Source organism: Cydia fagiglandana, chromosome 20 (genome assembly GCF_963556715.1).
Source record: "Cydia fagiglandana chromosome 20, ilCydFagi1.1, whole genome shotgun sequence".
NCBI lineage: Eukaryota > Metazoa > Arthropoda > Insecta > Lepidoptera > Tortricidae > Cydia > Cydia fagiglandana.
The window spans coordinates 2,017,752-2,043,659 of record NC_085951.1 but is presented as its reverse complement, the minus strand read 5'-3'; the positions used below and the strand labels follow the sequence as shown (position 1 = coordinate 2,043,659).

General features: G+C 37.7%; 2 protein-coding genes and 1 long non-coding RNA gene across 3 annotated transcripts in view; 2 read left to right on the top strand and 1 right to left on the bottom strand.

Annotated features, from left to right (window-relative positions):
* Positions 1-25,908, top strand: part of LOC134674407 (uncharacterized) — a 461,157-nt gene that overhangs the window by 360,498 nt on the left and 74,751 nt on the right. The window lies entirely within an intron of this gene.
* LOC134674307 (A-factor type gamma-butyrolactone 1'-reductase (1S-forming)-like) lies at positions 5,154-5,932 on the bottom strand. Its single transcript, XM_063532334.1, has one exon. The coding sequence runs from the start codon at positions 5,916-5,918 to the stop codon at positions 5,154-5,156; it is 765 nt and encodes a 254-aa protein (XP_063388404.1). The 5' UTR covers positions 5,919-5,932.
* Positions 18,330-19,110, top strand: LOC134674945 (3-oxoacyl-[acyl-carrier-protein] reductase FabG-like). Its single transcript, XM_063533103.1, has one exon. The coding sequence runs from the start codon at positions 18,330-18,332 to the stop codon at positions 19,095-19,097; it is 768 nt and encodes a 255-aa protein (XP_063389173.1). The 3' UTR covers positions 19,098-19,110.

Here is a 25,908-nt window from a genome sequence, read left to right as displayed (position 1 = left end):
TATAATAATAACTTAAAGCGTGACGGAATAAAACAAAACAATTATATCATAATTAAAAGTACATTAGTCTAAATAAGTAACAGGAACATACCTACATAAGTATATTATAAATTAACTTATACATTTTTAATACTTATAACATTTATAAAAGGAGTAAATGATAGGATAACATTATTGCACATAAACAAATTCAACCTAATTCTAGACACATTCACATTTGATTCAAATAAAAAAAGTCTAAATCAACGTGGGGCAGACTGGCATATACCAGGGCCGATTTTTGAAATTCGACCACTCGATTTTGTGTATTTCGTTAAATGATATCTCCACTACTAGGCGTTTAAATTCTACTAATAGAATTTAAATCGAGTGGTCAATACCACTAGATTCCAAATTTCGATCGCTCGTATTTCAAAAATTAGCATTTCGCAGTTTTCCACCGATTTTCGAGTGACGAAATCGAGCGATCGAAATTCAAAAATCGGTCCCACCTACATTTATTTATTGGGGGTTGGAAAGATCGTCATAGGGCATTCGTATAGGTACGTACTTCGCTCAGACACAGTCACGAAGATAGAGCATCGCTCCTTCTGCTCTCCCGACATTCTGTAAGTCGAGTAAGTATGTGTATAAACGCCAGAGTTAGATGCTACGAAAGAGCTTGTAAATAGACGGTCTTCCTTCCATTGACCTTACCTACCAGTTTTATTATTTCAAGGATCATTTTAAACAAATTCATGCCAATGTGCCAACGCCCACAGCTCACATGCGTGTTGCCAATCCAAAGGATATTGCGAACAAGGCTTATGCCACACCAAAGTTGCAACATCATAAACCTCAGCACGCACATGGAGTTCTCCAAACTGCTTCACTGCGTTCCCTGGCTTGCAACCGCCGTCACAATCGCATCCAAACATGTCGCAGTCCCCAACCCCACAGTCAGAGTAAATCGAAGGAGGTGCACCATCCCCACACACCATGGCGTAGCACGAACCATCATTGTGTCTCTGCGCGTTGAAATCAAGGCACGATTTATTTTGATCACTTCTTTCGAACTGTATAGGTGTTGGATAGCAGCATTCGGCGAAAATCGATGGTAAAAAGAAGAGAATTATAAAACTGTACTGCATTCTGTATTTTTAAATTATTGTTTTTTTATAGGAGAAAATAACACTTGTCAGAGCGGAATCAGAAGGGACGGCGAACTAAAGCGTTCAGTTCAAGATTACACCAACAACTAAGCTAAGGTGACTTGTCAGCTGACCCTTATACTCGTAATTATATGTTTATTTTATTTGTCTATAAATGCCATAACTACTACAATAGGTATTTATTTAATCGTATGGCGTAGTATACATAAACATTCTCAAACAATAAGTAAGTAGCTAGTAAATAAAATAATTATAAATCCACATTCAGGGTCCCTAGCCACGAGATTACGTCAGGTGTTAATCTATACAGATTTTCCGGGGGGCCTGGAAAAGAGTGCAGACGGCAGCACAATAGGTATTATTTATTTATTTACAGAAGCGGGAATACTCGTGGAATTCTTGAATTGACACGGGGACTTCTCATTTATCGACTTCCGACACACATAATATATCGATACGACGCGGAATACAAGTATCGTCAATGACACTGACGACAGCGTTCATACCGGGTGTGGCCTGTAACATGAGCAAAAAACTCCTCATACTGACCAACATATGTTCAGCGACATTTAAAAAAAAATTGTGGTTTGATTTTTAATACACTTTATAGTTTATTCTAAGACGCAATGTATTGCGAATTTTGTTATGATTAAGGCGTGACAAGCAACGTCAATCACAATGATATGGCGTGGCGATGGCGTCCATTGAAGATAATATTTATTTTGTATGAAAAATAGGGAGTCTAAATACTTCATAATTTTTAAAAGTTGTTGAACAAAAGTGTCACCGTTTGAGGAGTACAATCTATGTTTTAATTATTTGCTCGTGTTACAGGCCACACGCGGTATATGACACAATACAAAATATTTAATTTGTATGAAAAATACTAAGTTGAAGTCTTCATTATTTTTAAAAGTCTCTGAACAAATGTTGGTCTGTTTAAGGAATATATATAACTTACAGTTTATTTTTTGCTCGTGTTACAGACCCAGTATAATATTGGTTGCTACGTATCCTATTTAGGGATTGCAAATCCGAATCTATTTTACAAAATCCGGATTTTCGGATAATTTTCACGCCGAAATCCGAACTTCGGATAAAATCCGGATTTAGGGAATGTTTTCATGGTACCAGGAATAAATTAAAAAAAAAACGACTTTCTAATAAAAAATTAGTCTTTTTATTTACTGTAATAGTCTTATGCAGTGGCGTAGCTAGGTGGGGGCGGCGGGGGCGGCCCACCCGGGTGTCACCCATTTAGGGATGATTTGGTTTCATGGTGGTATCAGATGGGTTGATGTAGGGTAACCGATGGTGACCATGCTCACATAATCTCGTCTGCCAAGGCTTTTCCTCCCGAAACACCTTGGCAAACTTATATATTCCTGACATGAGGGTCCATACCTACCGACTGGAATTGGTTTCATGGTGGTATCATCATCATCATCATCATCATCTCAGCCATAAGACGTCCACTGCTGAACATAGGCCTCCCCCTTGGACCTCCATTCGTACCGGTTGGAAGCGATCCGCATCCAGCGTCTTCCGGCGGCCTTAACAAGGTCGTTCGTCCATCTTGTGGGTGGACGTTCTACGCTGCGCTTGCTAGTCCGTGGTCTCCACTCGAGCACTTTTCCACCCCATCAGCCATCTTCTCTGCGCGCAATGTGGCTTGTCCATTGCCACTTCAGCTTGCTAATCCGGTGGGCTATGTCGGTGACTTTAGTTCGCCTACGGATCTCCTCATTTCTGATTCGATCACGCAGAGAAACTCCGAGCATAGCCTTCTCCATAGCTCGTTGTGCGATTTTGAATTTTGAGATGAGGCCGATAGTGAAAGACCACGTTTCGGAGCCGTAAGTCATCACTGGTAACACACATTGATTAAAGACTTTCGTCTTGAGGCACTGAGGTATGTCGGACGAAAAGACATTACGTAGTTTCCCGAACGCTGCCCAACCGAGTTGACCTCCTTCTCGAAGTTGGACCTACCTAATTGGACTACTTGTCCTAGGTAGATGTAAGAGTCAACAACTTCGAGTACCGAGTTCCCAAAAGAGACTGGGATGGGCACAACATTGGCATTTGACATAAGTTTCGTCTTGTCCATGTTCATTTTCAAGCCCACCCGTTGTGAAACTCGGTTGATGTCATCGAGCATCATGCTGAGTTCCTCCATCGACTTTGCCATGACTACGATATTGTCGGCAAACCGAAGGTGAGTGATGTATTCGCCGTTGATGTTGATGCCAAGTCCTTGCCATTCCAGGAGCTTGAAGGCGTCTTCCATTACGGCAGTAAACAGTTTCGGAGAGATAACGTCTCCCTGCCTTACGCCTCTTTGCAATGGAATCGCCTTCGTGCTCTGCTCCTGTACTCGGACCGACATGGTGGCGTTACTATACAAATACTTCAACACTTCGAAGTACCGATAGTCAATATGGCATCGCTGAAGAGACTCAAGCACCGCCCATGTTTCCACCGAATCGAAGGCTTTCTCATAGTCCACAAACGCTAAGCATAATGGCAAGTTATACTCTTCGGTCTTCTGTATAACTTGCCGCAGCGTATGGATGTGGTCTATGGGACTATAGCCTTTTCGGAAACCGGCTTGTTCGGGAGGCTGGAAGTCGTCAAGTCTGTGTTCGAGACGGTTCGTGATGACCCTTGAGAACAGCTTATAGACATGGCTCAGAAGCGTGATGGGTCTGTAGTTCTTCAATAGGCTGTTATCACCTTTTTTGAAAAACAGCACCACCTCGCCTCTATTCCATGTTTCACGCGTTTTGCCTTCGGACAAGACGGAATTAAAGAGCTTCAGGAGGACTTTAAGTACCGGTGTTCCACCCGCTCTCAGAAGCTCTGAAGTGATTCCATCTTTGCCCGGCGCCTTGTTGTTCTTAAGCTGCTTCAGGGCCATCCTAATCTCGTACAGACTGATGTCCGGGATATCTTCGGTATAATGTCGGGACAGCTTGGCTCTTGGATCTCCTACCAAGCTGTCAACGGGCTTTGCGATCGAAGTGTATAACTGTCCATAGAACCTCTCGATCTCGCCTAAAACCTCCGCTTTGCTCGACGCTATGCTGCCATCTCCCCGTTTCAGCTTCGTCAGCTGGCGTGATAGCGTGCTGGATGGTGGTATCAGATGGCTTAAATTAGGGGTCCCGGTGGCCACCTTTGAGAGCGTCTGCCAAGCACTTCCGGCAAAAAAAAATACTGGCAGATTTCGCTTTTCTGCGTCGTCATGTAAATTTCTAACTGCTGCCATAACTATTATTTCGGTATCAGATGGGTTAAATCAGCCCCCTTTTTTCACACCGGAAGTGGCCTTCTTTTGCGTACTTTCGGCAAGTTCCGCCGCGGCAGACTATCGAATTCGGACTTAGCATCACTTTTATGGGAAACCATTGTGCATTTCATCGTGGTATCAAGTAGGTTAGAAAATATGCGGCCGGCTCTTCTACTAATCCGGCATCCGGCTTTTGTTGCACGAGCCTGCCGCGCGCGGAAAAGCCAAGCCACGGTGACGCCTGAGCCAAACATCGAACACTCAGTTCAACGTGAAGTCACACAGACACCGCGCTTGTCATGAGGCTCTTCAAGGCCCAAGGCCAGGGAGTGAGCCAGGCAACCCCCCCTCTACCCGCTTGACGCGTATTTGCAGTAATCAGAACATTTTAACGGTGCAAAAGGCAATTGTATAATAGTTTAACAAAAAATCCGAAAATTCGGATTTGGGTTTAAAAATCCGGATTTAGAAACGGATTGAAAAATTGGCGGATAATCCGGATTTTCGAAGTTCGAATAATCCGGATTGCAATCCCTAATCCTATTATGATTTTTGATGGATTAAATTATGACCACCACGACTACAAATATTTTTTTGGAATAAATGAACAAAGAACTTTTCAAATAATTTATTTATATGCTTAAAGAAATGTAACGGTTAAATTGAACCCACACATCATAACAAAATTATGTTAAAAAAATAAGATTTCACTAATTTTTAAGCAAATATCCGTTGTCAGACACATAAATTGAGCCAGTAATACTCCTCGCCTTATCACTGGCTAAAAATAACATGAGTTCAGCTATTTCTTCAGGCTCTCCTATTCTATTCAGGGCTGTACCGCTTTTGAATGTCTCCCACACAGCATCGGGGTTTTGAACGCCAGAATTTTCTAGAATATCTGTTCTCACTGGTCCTGGATTGACGCTGTTCACTCTAACGCCCGAAGGCGCCAGTTCTAAGGCAGCGCAGCGCGTGAAATGATCCAAAGCTGCTTTAGAAATGCAGTATGCTGCATGCGCCGGTGCTTGAGGGACGTGAAGAGACCCAGTACTAGACGTGTTGATGACGTTTCCTTTTGTTTTAATTAAATGAGGAGCTGCTAGGGTTGTGAGATGGATCGCGGCTCGGACGTTAGTTTTCATTACATCATCGTATGCTTCTAGAATCTTTCCGTCGAGTAGCGAACCTAGTTTGGAAAATCCAGCGTTGTTGATGAGAACATCTAATTTTCCAAACTTATCAACAGTTTGCTGGACTATAGTGCTCGTTTTTTGTTCGTTGGAAATATCTGCTTTGATGACAAGAGGTGTTTCTCCTTTTTCCGCGCATTGCCGTGCAACGTTGCTGAGTTTGGTTTCATTTCGACCGACGATGGCGACTCGAGCGCCTTCCTTCGTAAACAAGATGGCGGCAGCTGCACCGATACCGGAACTCGCACCCGTCACAAGAACCACTTTACCGGAGAAACTCATATCTATCTTGTAAGAGTATCACAAGACGACTGCCAACTAAGACAGCGTACGCGTATCTCATTGCGATAAATGTGTTTTCATTTTGTTTGATAGGTATATTATCAGGTGATAAACAAAACTAATTGCATAAAAATAATTAAACAAAAAACAACCTTATTTTGTTAATAGTACGGTTCACTTTGGCACTGAATTTGCGGTAGGAGTTATTGAGTTATGTTAGTCATCTGAATATTATGTAAGTCATTTGTAAGTCACTCGAGTAATTATATCGTGTAATATTATTAGCCCCAAATTTACTTTTAGGGATGTTTACCGATACATTTTATGACGCGCAAGTGGGACGACACTACACAATAAAGTAATATCAACACTTTACTGTCCATTGTGACCTTATCTCATTGCAATAAGATTTATGAATGTTCAGAGATTGTATATTTATGTTATCTGTACCGGATTGTAAATATATTAACTGTTATCTTAGAAATATTTCGTGTATTTTGGTAAATAAGATATGATCTTTGAACCAGTCCCCAGATTTCAGAGTAATAATTTTATTGATTCTGGAAAGTTATGACTCATGACTTGGCTCTTAAATATATGAAGCTAAGCAGTGGCGTAGGCCTTGCGCGAGGCCCCTTGCGGCATAGTGAAAGAAAAAGGCCTCGCAGCTAGATTGGTTCAGGCGACGCAACTGAAGCAAAAACCTACCGTTTTAGGTACTATTAGAGAACCTTAGTTTCGTATAAATGTCAAAGTTCGGTCCTAGCTTATTTATTTAAGCGTATGAAAGTAAGGAATGTAAAAAAATAATAAAAACGCTGTTGTTAATGTTACAGTTGTTTAAACAAAATGCAAATGTTACAGTATAATTCTAGGTAGGTACCTATGTCTGCCTTTGTGGCTCATTTAAAATGTTATATTATAAAAAAACTTCATCATCATCATCATCGCAGCCATAAGACGTCCACTGCTGAACATAGGCCTTCCCCTTGGACCTCCATTCGTACCGGTTGGAAGCGACCCGCATCCAGTGTCTTCCAGCGGCCTTAACAAGGTCGTCCGTCCATCTTGTGGGTGGACGTCCTACGCTGCGCTTGCTAGTCCGCGGTCTAAAAAAACTTGATTATACCTAATCTATTTTAAATTATAGCTAGGTTATAATTGTCACATGGCATATTTTTTTAAAGAAGGGTTACGAAGACTAAAAATTATCTTTTTTAAATTTAATTAAATTTTTAACTTTATTCTTTTTCTGTACCAATTCACATCCCCTACGCCTTTCTTCAAACCGAAGGGAAGTAACATAATGCCCTTTCAAACGCCGAAATATCCTTAAAATTGGAAGTCTATTGAATAAAACTGAATGTAGCCCCAAGGGCCCCATTGGCCGGTGTCCAAAAGGGCTTTCCGAAGAAGGGATGAAAACATAAGGTAAAGGGCCCCTGTTTCGGCAGGTTAAGGCTCTTGAGAGTGAGTTGAGAGTTTGTGTATTTTTTTTTTAATATTACTAAGCATATCAATACCTTGAAAGCTTTTGAATATGTTATATTAGTTATTTGTTAATAATTTAATGTATAAACTGTAGGGTTTTAGTTGAAACTTTTTTTTATATGAATATTTTCGTGAACCTCTTATTTGGCTCCCATTTCGTGATACAAATTTAGGTCAGCTCCTAAATTCGTGAATTCGTGTCCCCTGTTTCGGCATAAAGTTTTCTTAGAGTAATTGGTGATAAATTGATAATTTGCTGATAATCATTTTAAATATTTAACGGTCTTACCTACTTACGAATAATTGCAAGGTCAAATTAAAAATAATAATAAAAAAAAGTTAAATTGAGAGCTAGCTTAAAGTTTTTTGTACTCGTCGACTTTAATGGTTGAATTAAGACTTAGGTAAACCATATGGGTACTTTAATACTTGATTAAAAGTCAAACTATTTAATTTAAATAAAAAAAAAAATTATTAAAAATAAAAATTATTTACAAAAAATAATTTAAGTACTATCTTATACGTTAAAAATAAACATACAAGAAAATAAATCAAATTTCAATAATAAATAAAATTGTGCTAGTAGTTAATATGAGAATATACGTGGAACATACCTTAAAAATTTTAACTCGGGTCACATTCAAACTGGTTTTATGAGAATTCTAGTGAAAAAAACATATACCGAATTTCGCTCATACGAAACTTCATGAAACACATTAATTGTTTTCTAATTTATTTTTTTAATTATCTTTGTTGTTATATTTATAAACAAGCACTCAAAATGTATCTAGAAAATCCTTGATTCGTTAGTGGCACGAAATAGGAGACACACGAAAGATAAAATGACCGCTATTTCGTGACTCGATTTATTGCAATTTTAAGTTATTTCTATGCATATATTCAATCTTTTTTCTTATCAAATCAATTACTAAGGAACCCACAGAAACACTCCCAAAAACTTTTATTCGAACGGGTTTAGCTTTTCCTTCCTATAAGCTTAACAAGTGAGAGCGCGCACCTTACGCCTAAAAAAAGTGCACGCATACAACACAGCTATTCGCGGCCGTCTGACAGTTTCGACCGTCGTATTACTCTTAGTTTAATCACTAAAATATTGGTTATCATTTTATTGAAGAGATTAAATAATACAGATTTTTTTCATATGTATAATTTGAATAAAAGATATTTGAATTCCTTATTATTTGCGCCAGAAAAAAAACTAACGAAATAACGTACTAACACGAAATTGGGGCCGTTTACCTTATGTTCGGTTTGTTCGACATCAATAATATTTTTATAGAGTTAGGGTCAAAGATTTCAACAGTTTTTCTGTTAGGGTGGCTTGATCGCTTTATGAAATTATATTTGCAAACTTCGCTTACTTTTGTTTTAAAACTTAATATTCTGCAAGAAATTGCAATCAGACTTTTCTACCAATATATAATCTTACACCTTTAAATGAGCAATTCTTGTATATATATATATATATATATATAATTATATAAATATTTCAGGGATCTCGGAAACGGCACTAACGATTTCGGGTTTTCATCATCATCATCATCTCAGCCATAAGACGTCCACTGCTGAACATAGGCCTCCCCCTTGGACCTCCATACGTGCCGGTTGGAAGCGACCCGCATCCAGCGTCTTCCGGGTCAGCGGGTTTCGGGTTTTTGGGGCCGCGCATTTATACGTTTTTATATGTTGTCCCAGCAAATCTCGGTCTCCCAGATATTATACCTAACATCGGAAAACAAGAAAATTTTAAGATGTGCTTAAAAGTTATAAATTTTAAACATTCTCATGACTTTTTTTCCATTTTCTCGCCCATCCGAACACATATTCATACCTCTAGCACGAGTCCCCGGAAGCACAGAGTTCGAAATTTAAAATTCAACGAAACAATATCGGGCGTGCATAGTGTATGCCGTTTGCCGGGTATTTTACGAGGGAACTGGGAAATGTCACAGATACTGGTTCGAGAGAAAAATGGCGGCGATTTATTGTCAGAAATACATGTTTTTATAATAGAGAAGTTGAAGTATAAGTTTCGATTAAGTTGGTAATGTCTTTGTAAATATTGTAAAACGTCTAATGTATAAAAAAGGTTTATTTCTGACGAGAATTGAACTTGTATCATGTTTAGTTTCTTTTTTCATTTCTATATTTTCATGCGTCATAGATTACTAGATCAGCACAGTTGATAATTTAAACAAGACTTATTAATACCTTATTACCTATAAGGATATACAACTTTTGAGGTTTTATGTTAAGATTTTTTTTTTCAATTTATCATTCATTCAAATATTTTTATTGGAACATTAAGCAAATAAATTAAAATATTGTAGTATAAAAACTCATAAACTATAAAGTAACCTAAACATAAAACTAATTAAAAACTAAACTTAAATATATAAGCAAAATAATAAAGACAAGATTAAGATTAACTTTTGAGACAATAAATCAAAATAATTATGCTTAATACAAATACTACAAAGAATAATTCATAAGCTCTAGTGATAAAGATTATCTGTTAAATTTCACCAGAGACGTATGCAAGTAACTTGTTCAAGTTGTCTTTATGCTACATGATGAAACAATATTCCGACACTGTCAAAAAGCACTGTATTTTTTAAACGTCCAAACTGATCCTTTAAAATCAAAGTGATATTTCACCATCGCCATTTCAAACAAAACATAGAGACGGCTTATCAACACCGACTGCCATATTAGAAAAACTTCATCGGAAAGCGGTTACCGCTGGCGCAGCATTGCGCCCAACAAAAACTCAATAGCGTCGTATGCAATTGATTTAAAGATCAAATTCGAAGGGCTTTTATTTAAGCAGCCGCAAATGAAATGCTGCTGGGTTGTAGTTAATATTGACTCGCGAACAGTGAATTTTGTTGAGAACTTTTCTCATTTGGCGTCATACTGGAAGGACTCGGCCTTCCGCCGCCGCTATGAATTAGATATCACTGGGAAACCGATAAGCTGTATAATGCAATAACTTTTTAAAGGAGTTTTGGAGTTCAGGTGGATAGGTATGCAAAAAAGACAAACGTATCAAAGAGCAGTAATAACAGACTGCTAAGTAAGTTGTACCTACGCAGGTAATATATCAATATCGTACGAGAAGTCGTACGTAGATACTGAAATATCCTTTTTCTTCTTCTTCCTTGCGTTATCCCGGCATTTTGCCACGGCTCATGGGTCCACTTGACAACTAATCCTATGATTTGACGTAGGCACTAGTTTTTACGAAAGCGACTGCCATCTGACCTTCCAACCCAGGGGGGAAACTAGCCCTTATTGGGATTAGTCCGGTTTCCTCACGATGTTTTCCTACACCGAAAAGCGACTAGTAAATATCAAATGATATTTCGTCCATAAGTTCCGAAAAACTCATTGGTAAGAGCCGGGGTTTGGACCCGCGACCTCCGGATTGCAAGTCGCACGCTCTTACCGCTAGGCCACCAGCGCTTTAATTAATATCGTACGAGAAGTCGTACGTGGATACTGAAATATATTGCGAGGAAAAACGAAACACTCTAAGAACAATCTATGAACCATTTAAAGGAAACCTGCATACATCTGCGAAGAAATTCAAAGGTGTATGTGAAGTCCCCAATCCGCATTGGGCTAGCATGAGGACTAACCCAAGCCCTCTCGCGCATGAGAGGAGGCCTGTGCCCAGCAGTGGGACGGACATAGGCTGAATTATTATATATGACTTGTATTATTTGCAGGTATTTAACAGTCCTTGAGCAAGGACTACAGCTAGGGTTTGCACGACGGATCCGAAATGTATGGGAAGATCCGCGGATCCGGATCCAGATCCGGATAATTTCATACATTTCGGATCCGGATTGCAAACCCTAACTACAGCTCAGATCACTTAAATATTTAATAATTGAAGGAATTTATTTTTTATAATTTCGAAAGTGACGTAGACATTAGTTTATTATTAAATTAAGCTATATTTATTGTGCAACACACAACCTTTTTTTATTAATTTACCTTTTTTACGTTTTATTTTCTATGTTTTTTTGATACCTTTTGTCTTTTTATTACTGACATATTACATTTTGTTTTACCATTGAAAATCCAGTGCCTTCTTATTTTACAGTCATTTATAAAATTTATATTATAAACAAGAGCCACTCCATCTAATAATGTTAAGTCAGCTTCATACCTACTGAAATGCAAATATTTGTACACATAAGGTATCCATGGGATCACAATTTGCTCGCCGTCCACAAATGCTGCCTGACAATGTAAATTAATCCACAATACGCTAAAAGGCCGCTAATCCATCTAATATGGGCCAAGAATGGGCCATTTTAAGCCGTGACGGATCAGCATTGTCTTGGGCCACAATGAGGCGTAATATCTTATTGTTTGGCCCCTGGCCAAAGGTAACCCATATATTCCTCCCATTATGTGATCTTGAATAACACCCCCTGCGTGACACACAGAAACCAAAAGTAGCACCTTCCAATGTACTTCCAATATAATAAAAAATAATAAGGTCTTCGTTCATTGATTTTATGTTTAATTGTTTAATTTGTAATTGAAGAGAAATAATCATCTAAGTATAAGAAGAAAGATCGATAAAAAACCGGGCAAGTGCGAGTCGGACTCGCGCACGAAGGGTTCCGTACCATAATGCAAAAAAACAAAAAACAAAAAAAAAGCAACAGAAAAAAAACGGTCACCCATCCAAGTACTGACCACTCCCGACGTTGCTTAACTTTGGTCAAAAATCACGTTTGTTGTATGGGAGCCCCATTTAAAACTTTATTTTATTCTGTTTTTAGTATTTGTTGTTATAGCGGCAACAGAAATACATCATCTGTGAAAATTTCAACTGTCTAGCTATCACGGTTCGTGAGATACAGCCTGGTGACAGACGGACGGACGGACGGACAGCGAAGTCTTAGTAATAGGGTCCCGTTTTACTTAAACATAATCGGCTGCAAGGATAACAGTAAATGCATGTCATATCATCATCATCATCATCTCAGCCATAAGACGTCCACTGCTGAACATAGGCCTCCCCCTTGATGTCATATCATATTACTATATTGTCTTCAAAATACAGAAAATCACAATTCATAGTGAAGTTAATCATAACAATTAAGTAACAATTGGGTACTTATTTTTAAATTAAGTGTGAAGTCGATTTTTTGTTGTTAAAGATTATTGAAATGGAAACGGTTATTCTCAGTTAAACTATCTAAAAACAGGTAAACTCTGGCAAAGGCATTTCTTCAGTACAAAAAGCTGCGAAATGCAAATTTTCGGCGAAGACAACCCTTAGGGCGATTTTTTTTTTAATATGCCGCTTATCCTACTGACGTCAATGGCTTGCCAAACTATATACATACACGGAAAAAAATAAGCTCTAGCAAAGTACCAATTTGGCTTCGTTAAAATTTATTCAGTTGGATACAACAAATACTTATTTAGAATGCGGAATAAAGCTTTGTAATTGACAAACAAGCAATTATTGCTAAACGTTCTTGGTTGTTTTAACCAAGTACTAATCTGTTTTCAAATAATGCCTTAGTCAATATAAACGCGTGTTATTTACTCTTAATACATTTATTTGCGTAATTTTACCAACTTACGTTAACCTAGTTGACTTCTTTGATTTTAACAACGAACTTTGCAGGCTCCCTCCGAGCCAAGTCACTCGGTTGTAAACAGCAAAAACTTATTTATTTCTAGCCATTTCATTTTCTCAGTGTAGGTATGTACCTATGGTACGTACCTTGAGTTGTTCACTTTGCTCGTTAATCTTGCCTTCTGTGTGTCACTTAGGTACCAATCCAACAATTAAGATTCCTCAGTTCATTGTAATTACACTTATGCGGGTTTCTTAATGAAGTTAACGGGAATTAATTATTCCAGGGAAATTAAATTAATTTCGGTTATGGACGCTAACTCGATTGTCCAGGGCTTACTTGTAGATTAGATAGTCTAAGCGCCACTAACCCAGGGTTAACCGGTTAAACCTGGAGTTACGATGGTTACCAGGAGAATTTGACACTGGGTTAACGGTTTAACCGGTTAACCCCGGGTAGTACCTTTTTTAATACGTGGATTAGTGAACTTTCTGTTTTTTTTTTGTTTTTTTTTTATTATGCATGGGTTTACTCATGGCCACAGACTAGCCGAGGCGACTACCCAAGACTACGTAACGTAACAACGTTACGTAACGCAAGGTTACGTAAGACTTTTGTGTGACTTATAAATAATAAAATAAGTATAAATAAAACATAAATAATACTAGAGTTAGACCACGAAAAGTCTGCAATGCCAGTGTTATTTTAAACGACAAACTTCTATGAAATTATGACGCATAAGTAACACTTGCACTGCGTGGGCAATCAAAATCGCTGTAGACTTTTCTTAGTCTAAACCTATCATACGTATACGTCTCACTGCTGGGCACAGTGTTCCCCTCACGCGCATGTAAAAAGTATCGATATCGATAAGTCATTTGAGTTTATCGATGTAGGAACTCCCTGACTGTCATTAAATTTTAACCCATAAAATCCGATTGCATTCAGATAAGTTTAAAAAAAACTACCAACTGTTGTTAAATATTGAAAAAGATGGGATGGGACTGTATTTGAATGAAAAGGGAGATTTTACCTTCGATATTAGGTATATTTAATTTTGTGATTTAGTATTTACACAGAATTAGAAAAACACTGAATTTCACACGACCAATCAAAAAAACTGAATATCTATAAAGTCCGTTTCTTTTTAAAGACAATTTTGAATTACCCTCGTAAGACCCAAGCCAATTTTTGCGCTTTTGAAATTGGAACTTTCTTTTATTTCTATAAGAGTTCAATAACTTGAATTTAATTTGTACTAGTACAAGTACGCCGGGACTTACGAGGTTATAATAAGAAAGAAGAATAAAACATCCAAAGAGTCTACAACAAATATATTATTACAGAGTTTCACTCTTCCTAATTGAAGGACACTAATATTTTCATTTCAACTTCATCCCAAACGCAAAACCCCAACAAAAATAAACCCCCGACCGCACTATAAAACATTGCGTGAAAAGGAATTATTAGGGGTACAGAATGCAATTTCCCCGTCCAAGGCACCGATATGTCTCCTGGGCCACCGAGGCCAAATGAATAAAAATCAACCGCGTGCCGCTTTGCCAGTGCATCTGGCTAATTCACAAAATTTTACCCCCATTCTGACCCTCTACCCAGTCTAACTTGACTTCTGTATACTGAGCAGCCGGCGTATGGATGGATAGCTTTATCCATCTTTATCCACGTGATGAAATAACTGTCACTGTTTAACACCGTGGGATAGAAAGTGACGGACACCGTTATATCACGCTGTCACGTAGACAAGAACGACCATCATATCCGTACAGGAATTTTGACTGCTCGATTTCGTGTATTTCGTGCAGCAATAATATCTCCACTACTAGACATTTAAATTTTACTAATAGAATTGAAAACGAATGGTCAATACCACTAGATTCCCAGTTTCTATTGATCGTATTTTAAAAAGTAGCATTTCTCCGTTTTCCACCGATTTTCGAGTAACGAAATCGAACGATCGAAATTCAAAAATCGCCAACCAGATAGAAATTTTTGTGGCAATAAAAGAGTGCTTGGCAATGATGACCTAACGATAAATCTGTTATCAATAAGTACATGTATTTTATGTTTATATTTTATAAAAACCAGAAATGTTATTAACAATTCCCAAAAAGTGAGAAAACTAAATAGAAATATGTATAATGATTAAAGAAGTTAGCGGACGTGTCCTTGATAGAAATTATCCATAACGTTACAGATGTAGTGCATAATTTATTTCCATCGTATTTTCTCGTAAACGTTCGTTGGTATTTGTCATGTTAGTTCAGTCAACCTCGATACTTTTTGTACTGAGACTGACTGAAATAGCAAGACATGTTCGTACGTTTTCGTGGAAATACGACGGAAAATAATTATGCCGCTATATCTGTAAGATAACATCGACAACAGACATATCGATATTCCATTTCGTCGACCACTTCTCTTTGGCCAGGAAAAATTCTATGTCTGACACTGACTTAACTACTGTACGAGTATGCACGTAAAACATCATAAACATTTCAAGAACTTGCAATAATTATTCGAGACAGTGCCACAATGAGTTCAGTCGATCGACCAAATACCGCAATGAAACGAAAAAAGCATGCAAGTTTTTGAACCGTCTCAATGGGGTTTCCTCGTGAGTCCCCGTGTACTTGTACAGTCAAGGAATTTAAATTCCGACCCATTTCGTACTTTGTCACAGTGACAATCAATATGAAAGCCGCTAGAGACCTCATACGGTTGTCACTGTGACAAAGTACGAAATGGGTCGGAATTTAAATTCCTTGACTGTACAAGTACAAATTAAATTCGAGTTTTGAACTCATATAGAAATAAAAGAAAGTTCCAAATTCAAAAGCACAAAAATTGCCTTTGGTCTTACGAGGTTACAGAGATCATAGTTACACTGGTGCGGGTGCGAAAGGCGTGGTGAATGTCCAGTGCGGACTTTGTTGTTTATTTGGTTTATTTACGAGAACAAATGCTATTCGGTTGGAAGAGGGAGATAGAGCGTAAATAAGATATCGGGAGTGGCTAATTGTATTGTGGCAATGTGATGAGCATATTTCTCATTATGATATTTTTATATCGCCATATCCGACTTCGAAAATTGACTAAGTATTTAGGTACTTAATTTTTCAAAATTGCTATTTTTGTGCCGAGTTTACATTCGGAACATCTCTGATCAGTACATAAATTATACAATTATTTTTACATTACACACAGATGTACAATTATACATTAAAAATTATACGTGTTTCATCCGCTACTATTGACGCTGACTGTACATAATTAAAACTATTGACAGTCACAAGTATCTACACTCATTAGACCACGAGAACAAGCCAAAGACCTCCCCACTAGTTAGTGTCGCCCTCTATAACGAGTCATTTGCTTCCGTGCTCTTATTAAAACGTGCTCTCCAATTTTTTATCTGTCGTCCGACCACTTAGGCCTACTTTTGTTAGGATATGCACTCATTAAGGAGGCATTGCGAAGCGTGAAGCGAGAGTCGCGATGTGTTTGTAAGGATTGCTAGTAATCCCCTTATTCTAAAACTTTGCGGACCTAATTTAGTTAATGTTTTATCCCTTTCTACATAAGTCAAAATGACAGAAAGAGACGAACGATTCACAGCTAATTCAGGCCAGTAACGCGTTTATGAATAACGCCATAAGTGATTACCACGTGTTTACCGACCGTAATTTTTTTAAATACTTATTTATTAAATCTCTACTAATATTACAGATGTCCTAGTCAATAATTCTGTCTGTTTGTCTGTCTGTCGGTTACCTCTTCATGTTTAAACTGCTGATAGTTTGAGGGCCGGGAAAGAATATATTAGGATAGTTTTTATTTATCACCCAAAATAGTCATTGGTTTTACAAGGGCGCAAAGTTGTTGTTTAAATTTTCGTGCTTAATAGGTATGTATACGTATGTAGGTAAGTGAAAGACCTCAAGTCTGGGATTAAACATTGCAAGAGAAATAACTACTTGGGATATGAAAAAAACCGGGCAAGTGCGAGTCGGACTCGCGCACGAAGGGTTCCGTACCATAATGCAAAAAAATAAAACAAAAAAAAAAGCAAAAAAAACGGTCACCCATCCAAGTACTGACCACTCCCGACGTTGCTTAACTTTGGTAAAAAAATCACGTTTGTTGTATGGGAGCCCCATTTAAATCTTTATTTTATTCTGTTTTTAGTATTTGTTGTTGTAGCGGCAACAGAAATACATCATCTGTGAAAATTTCAACTGTCTAGCTATCACGGTTCGTGAGATACAGCCTGGTGACAGACGGACGGACGGACGGACGGACGGACGGACAGCGAAGTCTTAGTAATAGGGTCCCGTTTTCCCTTTTGGGTACGGAACCCTAAAAACTCAAAGCAATCCTTCTTCAAATAGCGATGCCTTGTACCTATCTATAGACAATAGAAGAGTTGTCTACGGCACGCTTGCATTCAAATTCTGCTCGCTCCCGCTGAATACGTAAAGCGCTAGAACCTAAAAGAAAGCGCTCGATGTTTCTACTTGAAAAAGGAACGTTCGCGCTCTAAAACTATGTGATGTATCTCCATTTAAAAACTCATTCAATTATCTACCTTATTTCATAAGCTCAAGGTACATAATTGAATGTGTTTTCTAACGCAGTTACAGCAGATAGCTTCGGGCGACAGAACGGCATGTGTTTGTTTTTCCCTGAGCCGTTGATCGTTCGATTTTGAAATTTACGCTTTCTTTGTTTCCGCTAGCTTTGAAAAAGGAACAAGCTGTTGATTGGTCCAGTTCGTGGGTGTTCTTTTGGTTTTCTTACTTTGTTCACAATGGGGGGCAATATTGTTTTCGAGATTGCCGTTGAGGAAATTTTAGGGAACTGATTGTGATTACTATGAGAATATGACGTTTCGAAACAAGAAATAGAAAAGCGTTTGACAAAAACAGACTTGACAAACACTTAAAACTAACAAAATTAAAATTATCTGTGAAAAAATTGGTGCAATGATGGCATCAGATTCCAGCTGGTATTGTATTAAATAACATATTATTCTTAGAATGAACCTTACTGCATCGAGATAAAGTCGGCAAACTGTATCGTTAAACATTCATAAAAGTAAATTCGGGGCTAATAATATTCACGATACGATGACTTCATTTGCTTACCTATACTTATCAGAGTTATCAGTTCGCTTGCCAAAATACTCGTACTAACACGTTTATCATAATGAGATTACACACAAATATTTTAGTTACCAGTCGTCTTTTGATACTCCTAAAAGATAGGCATGAGTTTCTCCGGTAAAGTGGTTCTCGTGACGGGTGCAAGCTCCGGCATTGGAGCAGCCACCGCCATCTTGTTTTCTAAAGAAGGAGCCAGCGTCGCGATTGTTGGTAGAAATGAAACTAAACTAAGCAACGTTGCGCAGAAATGTGCGCTAGCAGGAGCACAACCTCTCGTCATCAGAGCAGACGTTGCCAATGAAAATGAAGCCGGCACCATTATCAAGAAAACCGTAGATCATTTCGGAAAGCTTGATGTGCTAGTGAATAACGCTGGAATGGTAAGGAAAGCTTCAGTCGCTGATCCAAATATATTGAAAGTATTCGATGAAGTCATGAATACAAATCTGCGCTCCATCGTCCAGCTGACCAGTCTCGCTGCACCGTTTTTACAAGCAACTAAGGGGAATATTGTAAACGTGTCAAGTGTAGCATCACTGAAAGTTGTTGGTGAGGATTTTATGTCGTACAGTGTGTCAAAGGCAGGCGTGGATCACTTCACTCGCTGCGCTGCCCTGGACCTGGCGGCTTCTGGCGTCAGAGTGAACAGCGTCAACCCTGGGCCGGTCAGGACAGACATCTCTGAGAATGCTGGATTGATGCCTCCTGGAGCTGGCGATGCTACGTGGCAATATGCAAAGACGTTAACCGCTTTGAACAAAGTTGGGGAACCGGAGGAAATCGCTGATGTCATCGCGTTCCTGGCCAGCGATAAAGCGAGGAGCATCACAGGTTCCACATACGTTTCTGATAATGGTCAATTGTTGAAGTAAAGAAGTAACTTAAAATGTGAGAACATAAACAAAAGGCTACTTTTTTTTAAATTAAACATCTGAAATTATATTTTGATTTTCAACTTATTTACTTCTACTGAAATACTTAAAAAAATTATTCCTATGTATTCTAAGTATAATCCTCCTATCTATTTTAAGTAACTCCCATTGAGTAACGAATACCTCTTTAATATTCATGACTCACAAGACTTCTTTTAAGTAGGTACATATGCGGTTAATTTTTAGTGATCGTAATCATGGGCTAAGACTTAAAATTCTTTGTTCCTAAAAATAAAGACAAATCAGTGCTAAATATACATAAACCTATGATTCATTTTCATCCCAATATAAGTAACAACATAGTACAGTCTATATAATTAGCACCCATTCGCCGTCAAAGCTGTTTTAAAAATCGTTGCAAATTAAATTTCTTAAATTACATAACAACATATCTTCGAAAGACCATCGAAATATAATCCGTGCTTGTCTCGGCTTTGGCCGTACATTTTTGATGAGGAATCTTTTGATATCATCCCCTGCATCTACTTCGATAATGCGAGTGTCTCACTGTTTGAAAGGATAGCGAGCCAACTTTTACCTGAAAATTTGATTTCTGTGATTCTTCGTGCCGTGTCACAGGGACAATAATATGAGCGGCTTTCATAGTGATTCAGCATATGCAACATAGGATCAACAAAAGTATTCTTCAATTTTTGTTTGCATTTTTGAATAGGTAGGTACAGGTATTGATTATTACGATGTTAATCTTATTTTTTTTTCATCATCCATTACATAGGTATCGCTTAATCAATCAAAATTTCTAAGATAGTGTTAGATTTGTGCCAGATAATTATGATTGCAGATGATTGTGGATTGGAAGATAAATAAATAAATTAAATGGAATCGATCAAATTAAATATTTTAATTGGCAGGTAGGTATGCCAAAAAAAAAATTGAAACTTTAAAATTGAAATAAAATTTACATAGTAAAAAAGCCTAGGTACTACACATTAAACGATGTTTTTGACGATAATAATTATACAGGGTTACTTTTTTACCAGTACAATAAATCAACATACGTAATTGTTGCCAAAAATAAAAAATACCAGCATTCTTTGTTACTACTATTTGGGAACAAAAAAACAAAAATACCAATGCCCGAACTTATCCGCTAAAGTACTAGAAAATGTGGATGCCTTACGCATCAATTAGCAAACGCACGAACTGGCAACTGTTTGTTTACGTCATCGCGCGCGATTTCATACCGTTGACACCTTGTAATTCGTGCATCGTGCATCCAGAATTTACTAAATTGGTGAAGGATAAATTAATTGATGCGAAATAAATAAAAAAAAATTTATTTGTGCAATGTGATCTATTATCGATACCAATGATGTGGTAAAATTTATTGTACCGGTAAAAAAGTAACCCTGTATATCGATGAATAACTTTACCCAGACGTAGGAAAGATGGCACTAAAAAGAAAGTTCTGTATATATGACAAACCAGCCAGCCTTTTCGAATAAGGTTTTTTTAAGAATTGCAAAACTAATAAATAATACTTTTAATAACATCAGTACAATAAACAATTTTGATTTTGATTAAAATTCCTAACTTGCTTTAATTAGGAAAATTTGGTTTTCTTCACATCCCTGTGTCACGGCCCCGGGCCCCGGGTCGGAGCGGTGCGTATTGAAAATTTCGAATATGCCAACACTAGAGTCAAGTGTATCCGAATTTCGGCGCAATTACTGCGGTTTAGTTGCGTTTTTATTGCGTTTCGAGATGTTTTGCAGTGTATGTGAAGTGGGCAGGTTTTCATGTTGATGATGCCCGGTATTTGGTAAGATAATATATGAAGGAATCAGTCGTAAGATACAATATAAGTAGGTACCGATAGGTAATAAAATCAGTTTCGTATTGGCTCAATTAAATTTTATAGACATATTAGCGTAAAATTATAGGATGATGATGATTATAAAACGGGTCTCTATTGTTTGCATAAAGTTTTATGTCATAGGTAATGTATTGTTTGTCCGCATTTTCGTTTGTCTTAATTTGGTTTTGCTCAGAAACACGAAACTTTTCAGGATTACCATAAAACAAGACTAACCTAACCTCTAATGATAATCTGACAATCATTACCTATACATTATGACTTTCAATAATTATGTCAAACAAAGGGATCCGTTATAAAACATAAGAGTTATCTTGCTCACTAAAATTTGTTTATAACTAAAAAATCTATAGATTACATGATTTAATGAAAAATTTAATATTTATTAAAGCTGATTTGTAGTTTTAATTTTAGGTTACTTTTTAACCGACTTCCAAATCCCAAAGGAGGAGGTTATCAATTCGGTTGTATGTTTTTTTTTATTTTTATTTTTTTTTATTTTTTTTATTTTTTATGTTTGTTACTCCATATCTCCGTCATTACTGGACCGATTTTAAAAATTATTTCTTTGATTGCATGTATATGCATACAGATTGGTCCCGTTTTTGTCAAAATCCAGTTCTGATGATGGGATCCATGAGGAATCGACGGAACTCCTCAAATCTTAAAGGCATACATATAGTGATTTTTGTGTTTTTATCAACAAATCAAGCATATACATTCAAAAACGTGACATTTGATGAAGTGGAACTGCTGATGATGATCAGAACGGAACTCTTCAACGACGCATAGTTCACCTTTGGCGATTTGTCCTCTTCCTTATGTTTGTTAAGCAAGTTAAGTTTTTAAGCAACATTTTTGTCAAGCTTGAGTTCTGATGATGGGATCCATGAGAAATCGAGGGAACTCCTCAAATTTTAAAGGCATGCGTATAGAGGTTTTTGTATTTTCATCAGAAAATCAAGCATTTTCTTTCAAAACTGTCGCATTTGATGGAGTGGAACTGCTGATGATTATCAGAACGGAACTCTTCAACGACGCATAGTTCACGTTTGGCGATTGGTCCTCTTCGTTATATTTGCTAAGCAAGTTTAGTTTTTAAGCCACATTTCTGTCAAGCTCGAGTTCTGATGATGGGATCCATAAGGAATCGAGGGAACTCCTCAAATCTTAAAGGCATACGTATAGAATTTTCTGTATTTTCATCATAAAATCAAGCATTTACATTAAAAACTGTCGCATTTGATGAAGTGGAACCTCTGATGATGATCAGAACAGAACTCTTCAACGACGCATAGTACACGTTTGGTGATTTCGAATTTCGATTTTGACTTGGACTGGGACCCGGACTCGTACCCGGATCGGAACCGGACCTGGACTCGGACTCGGACTTGGACCCGGACTCGGACCCGGACTCGTACCCGGACTCTGACCCGGACTCGGACTCGGACTCGGACCCGGACTCGGACCCGGACTCGGACCCGGACTCGGACCCAGACTCAGACCCGGACTCGGACTCAGAGACCTGGACCTTGACCCGGAAAATCACTATGATACCTAAACTAAATAAACCGCTATGATTACCTACCATAAAATGTAGGTATATAGTATGATGATGCCAAACCCCTCCCGCTCATACCCCCGTACACCGCACGCCATGCGCCGTTAAGTAGGTTAGGTTAGGTTTGAACTGCGATCCTCACAGACCAAACAAAAGTGGGTTAGGTTTGGTTAGCACTGCGGGCTTTACAGAAACGAAATGCTACTAGAAAAGTGGGTTTGATTAGGTTCGAACTACGATCCTCACAGAACCGAACTGCAATCAGAGAAGTGGGTTAGGTTAGGCTAGAACTACGACCCTTACGGAAACGAAATGCTACTAGAAAGTACTGGTTTTACCTCCTTTTCTACATAGTGCACCATCTACCATAATTTTTCACCGGGCCCCATAGAAGTCGGTTTTTTTTTTCTTAAAAATTATTATTTTTAATTTGTTAGCTCATGGCGAAATAATATTATATTTTATAAACTCCCTCAATTTGTAATAATAAATTATGGAGATCTTTTAACCAGAAATTTCACACAATTATAAAATGCAAAACAGAATAAATCCAAAAGTAAGCATCTTCGGTAGCCGACGGACGTCGTTCCTTTTTGGATAGGCCACGAGAATTGCAAGCGAATCCGATGGGAGATGCACTAATGCTGATGCATATCTTAGATGCAATATGAAGTAGATGTGTATACAAGCTTTATATTACATGTATTGATAAGTTTAATGTCACGTCACTCTTTTTAGTTACTAGGTAACAATTTTACGTTATTTCAACTTTTAAAGTATCATTTAAAGGTTAAGAGCCATCAGGCGTGGTCATTTCTCCATACAAAAGTACTCGACTGTTTCCTCCATGGGTTTTGATGCGAGAGCAATGATTTTTTCAACACAGATTAAAATTGACAATATCTGTGTCGGACCGTTTTGCTTTTTAGATATTTCTGTTTTTTAAGGCGCTAGAGCCCTTCAAAAATGCCCAAAATGGCCTCATTGACTATGCCGCAATGAGAGGCGTAGTATTCAAAACTGATATCAATTAGCCAAAAAAGCAAAACTGTCCGACACAGATAATTTCATAATCATTTAGATTTCCAAATTTGGTTACGATTGGTTAAGTTTGGAAGGAGGAAACAGTCGAGTACGAAACCTCGATTTTTGAGATTTTTACGCAGGACTTGTCCTTATCGCACTAGTTTAGGAGCCGCTTCCGTTAGCGAGACGGGTATATTTACCTTAAATATTTAAAACTGAGCTCCTGTTTCGTCTTAACCCCCTTATTCATAACATAAACGCGCTATAAACCTCAATTAGTTAATAATCGTTTGTCTTTATCTGTCATTTGAGGATGAAAGAGAAGGGTGGAATTTACTAAGGAAGTGAGCAATATTAGAAGTCTCAGGCAGAAACTAGTTTCCTAAAAATAACCTATAGTTTGTCAAAGGACTGTCTCATTTCAAACATAGACAGAGAGAAATTATACTATCATTGTCTTACACCAGTACTAGCATCCAAAAGAAAAGGATCAGCATAGTTTTTTGTTCTTATATAATAATAACAATATAATAATTCAGTCTATATATACGTCCCACTGCTGGGCACAGGCCTCCTCTCGAGCGCGAGAGGGCTTAGGTTAAAGTCCCCACGCTAGCCCAATGCGGATTCGGGACTTCACGTACACCTTTGAATTTCTTCGCAGATGTATGCAGGTTTCCTCACGATGTTTTCCTTCACCGAAAAGCGACTGGTAAATATCAAATGATGTTTCGTACATAAGTTCCGAAAAACTTATTGGTACGAGGCGGGGTTTGAACCCGCGACCTCCGGATTGCAAGTCGCACGCTCTTACCGCTAGGCCACCAGCGCTCTTATTCTTATTTACTGACAAATTTGTTTTGACCAACTATACCGTATCTAACGCGAGCGGGCTCTAACTGCACCCGTTCACCTCGACGTAAGTTTCAGCCGTCACGTTAAGGTTTTTTATCCTTTTCCCGTCAGTCCTCTTTCCCGCAATCCCTGGAGCATAGATTCGTATTATTAATGACCAGTTAAAAGTAAGGACTGGTAATAATAACATTTATTGGTTAACCAACCAAATACAAAACCGCCTGGATATGTCACTAAACGACCTGTCTTTAACCAACATTGTTTGAACATGAAAAGTTTTCAATTTCATCTACCCTCAACTGGCTTAAGGAGCCATTTGAGGGTAGATTTTGTTTACTTTTATTTTAATACCTAAAAATACAGAGCCTTATGACGCTTTGGCCTGCGTCTACTTTTACCTGTACAGAATTACAGAATGATTTTTACAGTACATCTGGTGCTATATTACGACACCAGGTGCTATAATAAGCATATTACGTAACTTCGTTGAACATTTAAAGGGCCATATGTACTGTAATTCGTGTCGATAATATATACGATACAATAATAATAAAACGAATTTCCTTGTTTTCGCACTTGTATGGTAGTGAAGGAAGCGAAAGAGGTATGTCAGGATCGTAGCAAGTGGAAATCCGTGGTCTCTGCTTACGCCTCCGGGAAATAGGCGTGATTATATGTATGTATGTATGTATGTTTAAGTCATTTATTATACAAAAGGTTAGTGGTACATAAATAATCATACAAAAGTAACTTAAATATATCTAAATATTAAAATATTTTAATCTAAAAGACCTCCACGGGCTGTACCGGGTGCAAAGGTGCCCATGTTGTGTATGTATATTGTATGGTAAATTACTATGAACAGTCCAGCTAATTCCTATTAATTGAACGCTCTAGTCTAGTGCATGTCATAAAAAAAATGTTTAAATTTGAACTTTAACAGATGTCAATATAATAGTTCAATGTTATAACTGCGATATATGGCTTCGTATGAACTAAAAAGGGGTTACGATATTCAACGAACTAATAAAAAAGCGATTAATACCTATGAATCTGAGCCGTGTTGTGTGGCGTCATCTTTACATACCGTACATCCTTTATTTGTTTGTAATTGATAGTCTGTGTAGTAACTTGTCTCTGCTATTACTGTTCAACTATATTTAACTGGTTATATCCGGTTCCTTTGGGATTCGATGTAGCAATTTACACTTCAGGTGAAAAGCTTGGAATTTCAATTTTAACTTGTTCGCTATTTTTAAAATCCGGTTGTTGTCTCTAGTGCCTATAATTATTAATTATTAGAAAATATTATAAACATGTAACCTACCGACGTTTTTTTACGTTATAAATGCCCCCGTGTATTAAATATGTATTAGCTATTTTATAAAATAAATAATATCCTTCAATGTATGCATAAATCAGGCCACTGACTAGCCTTCCAAATGGATGCCGTTACAATGGATTTATGGACG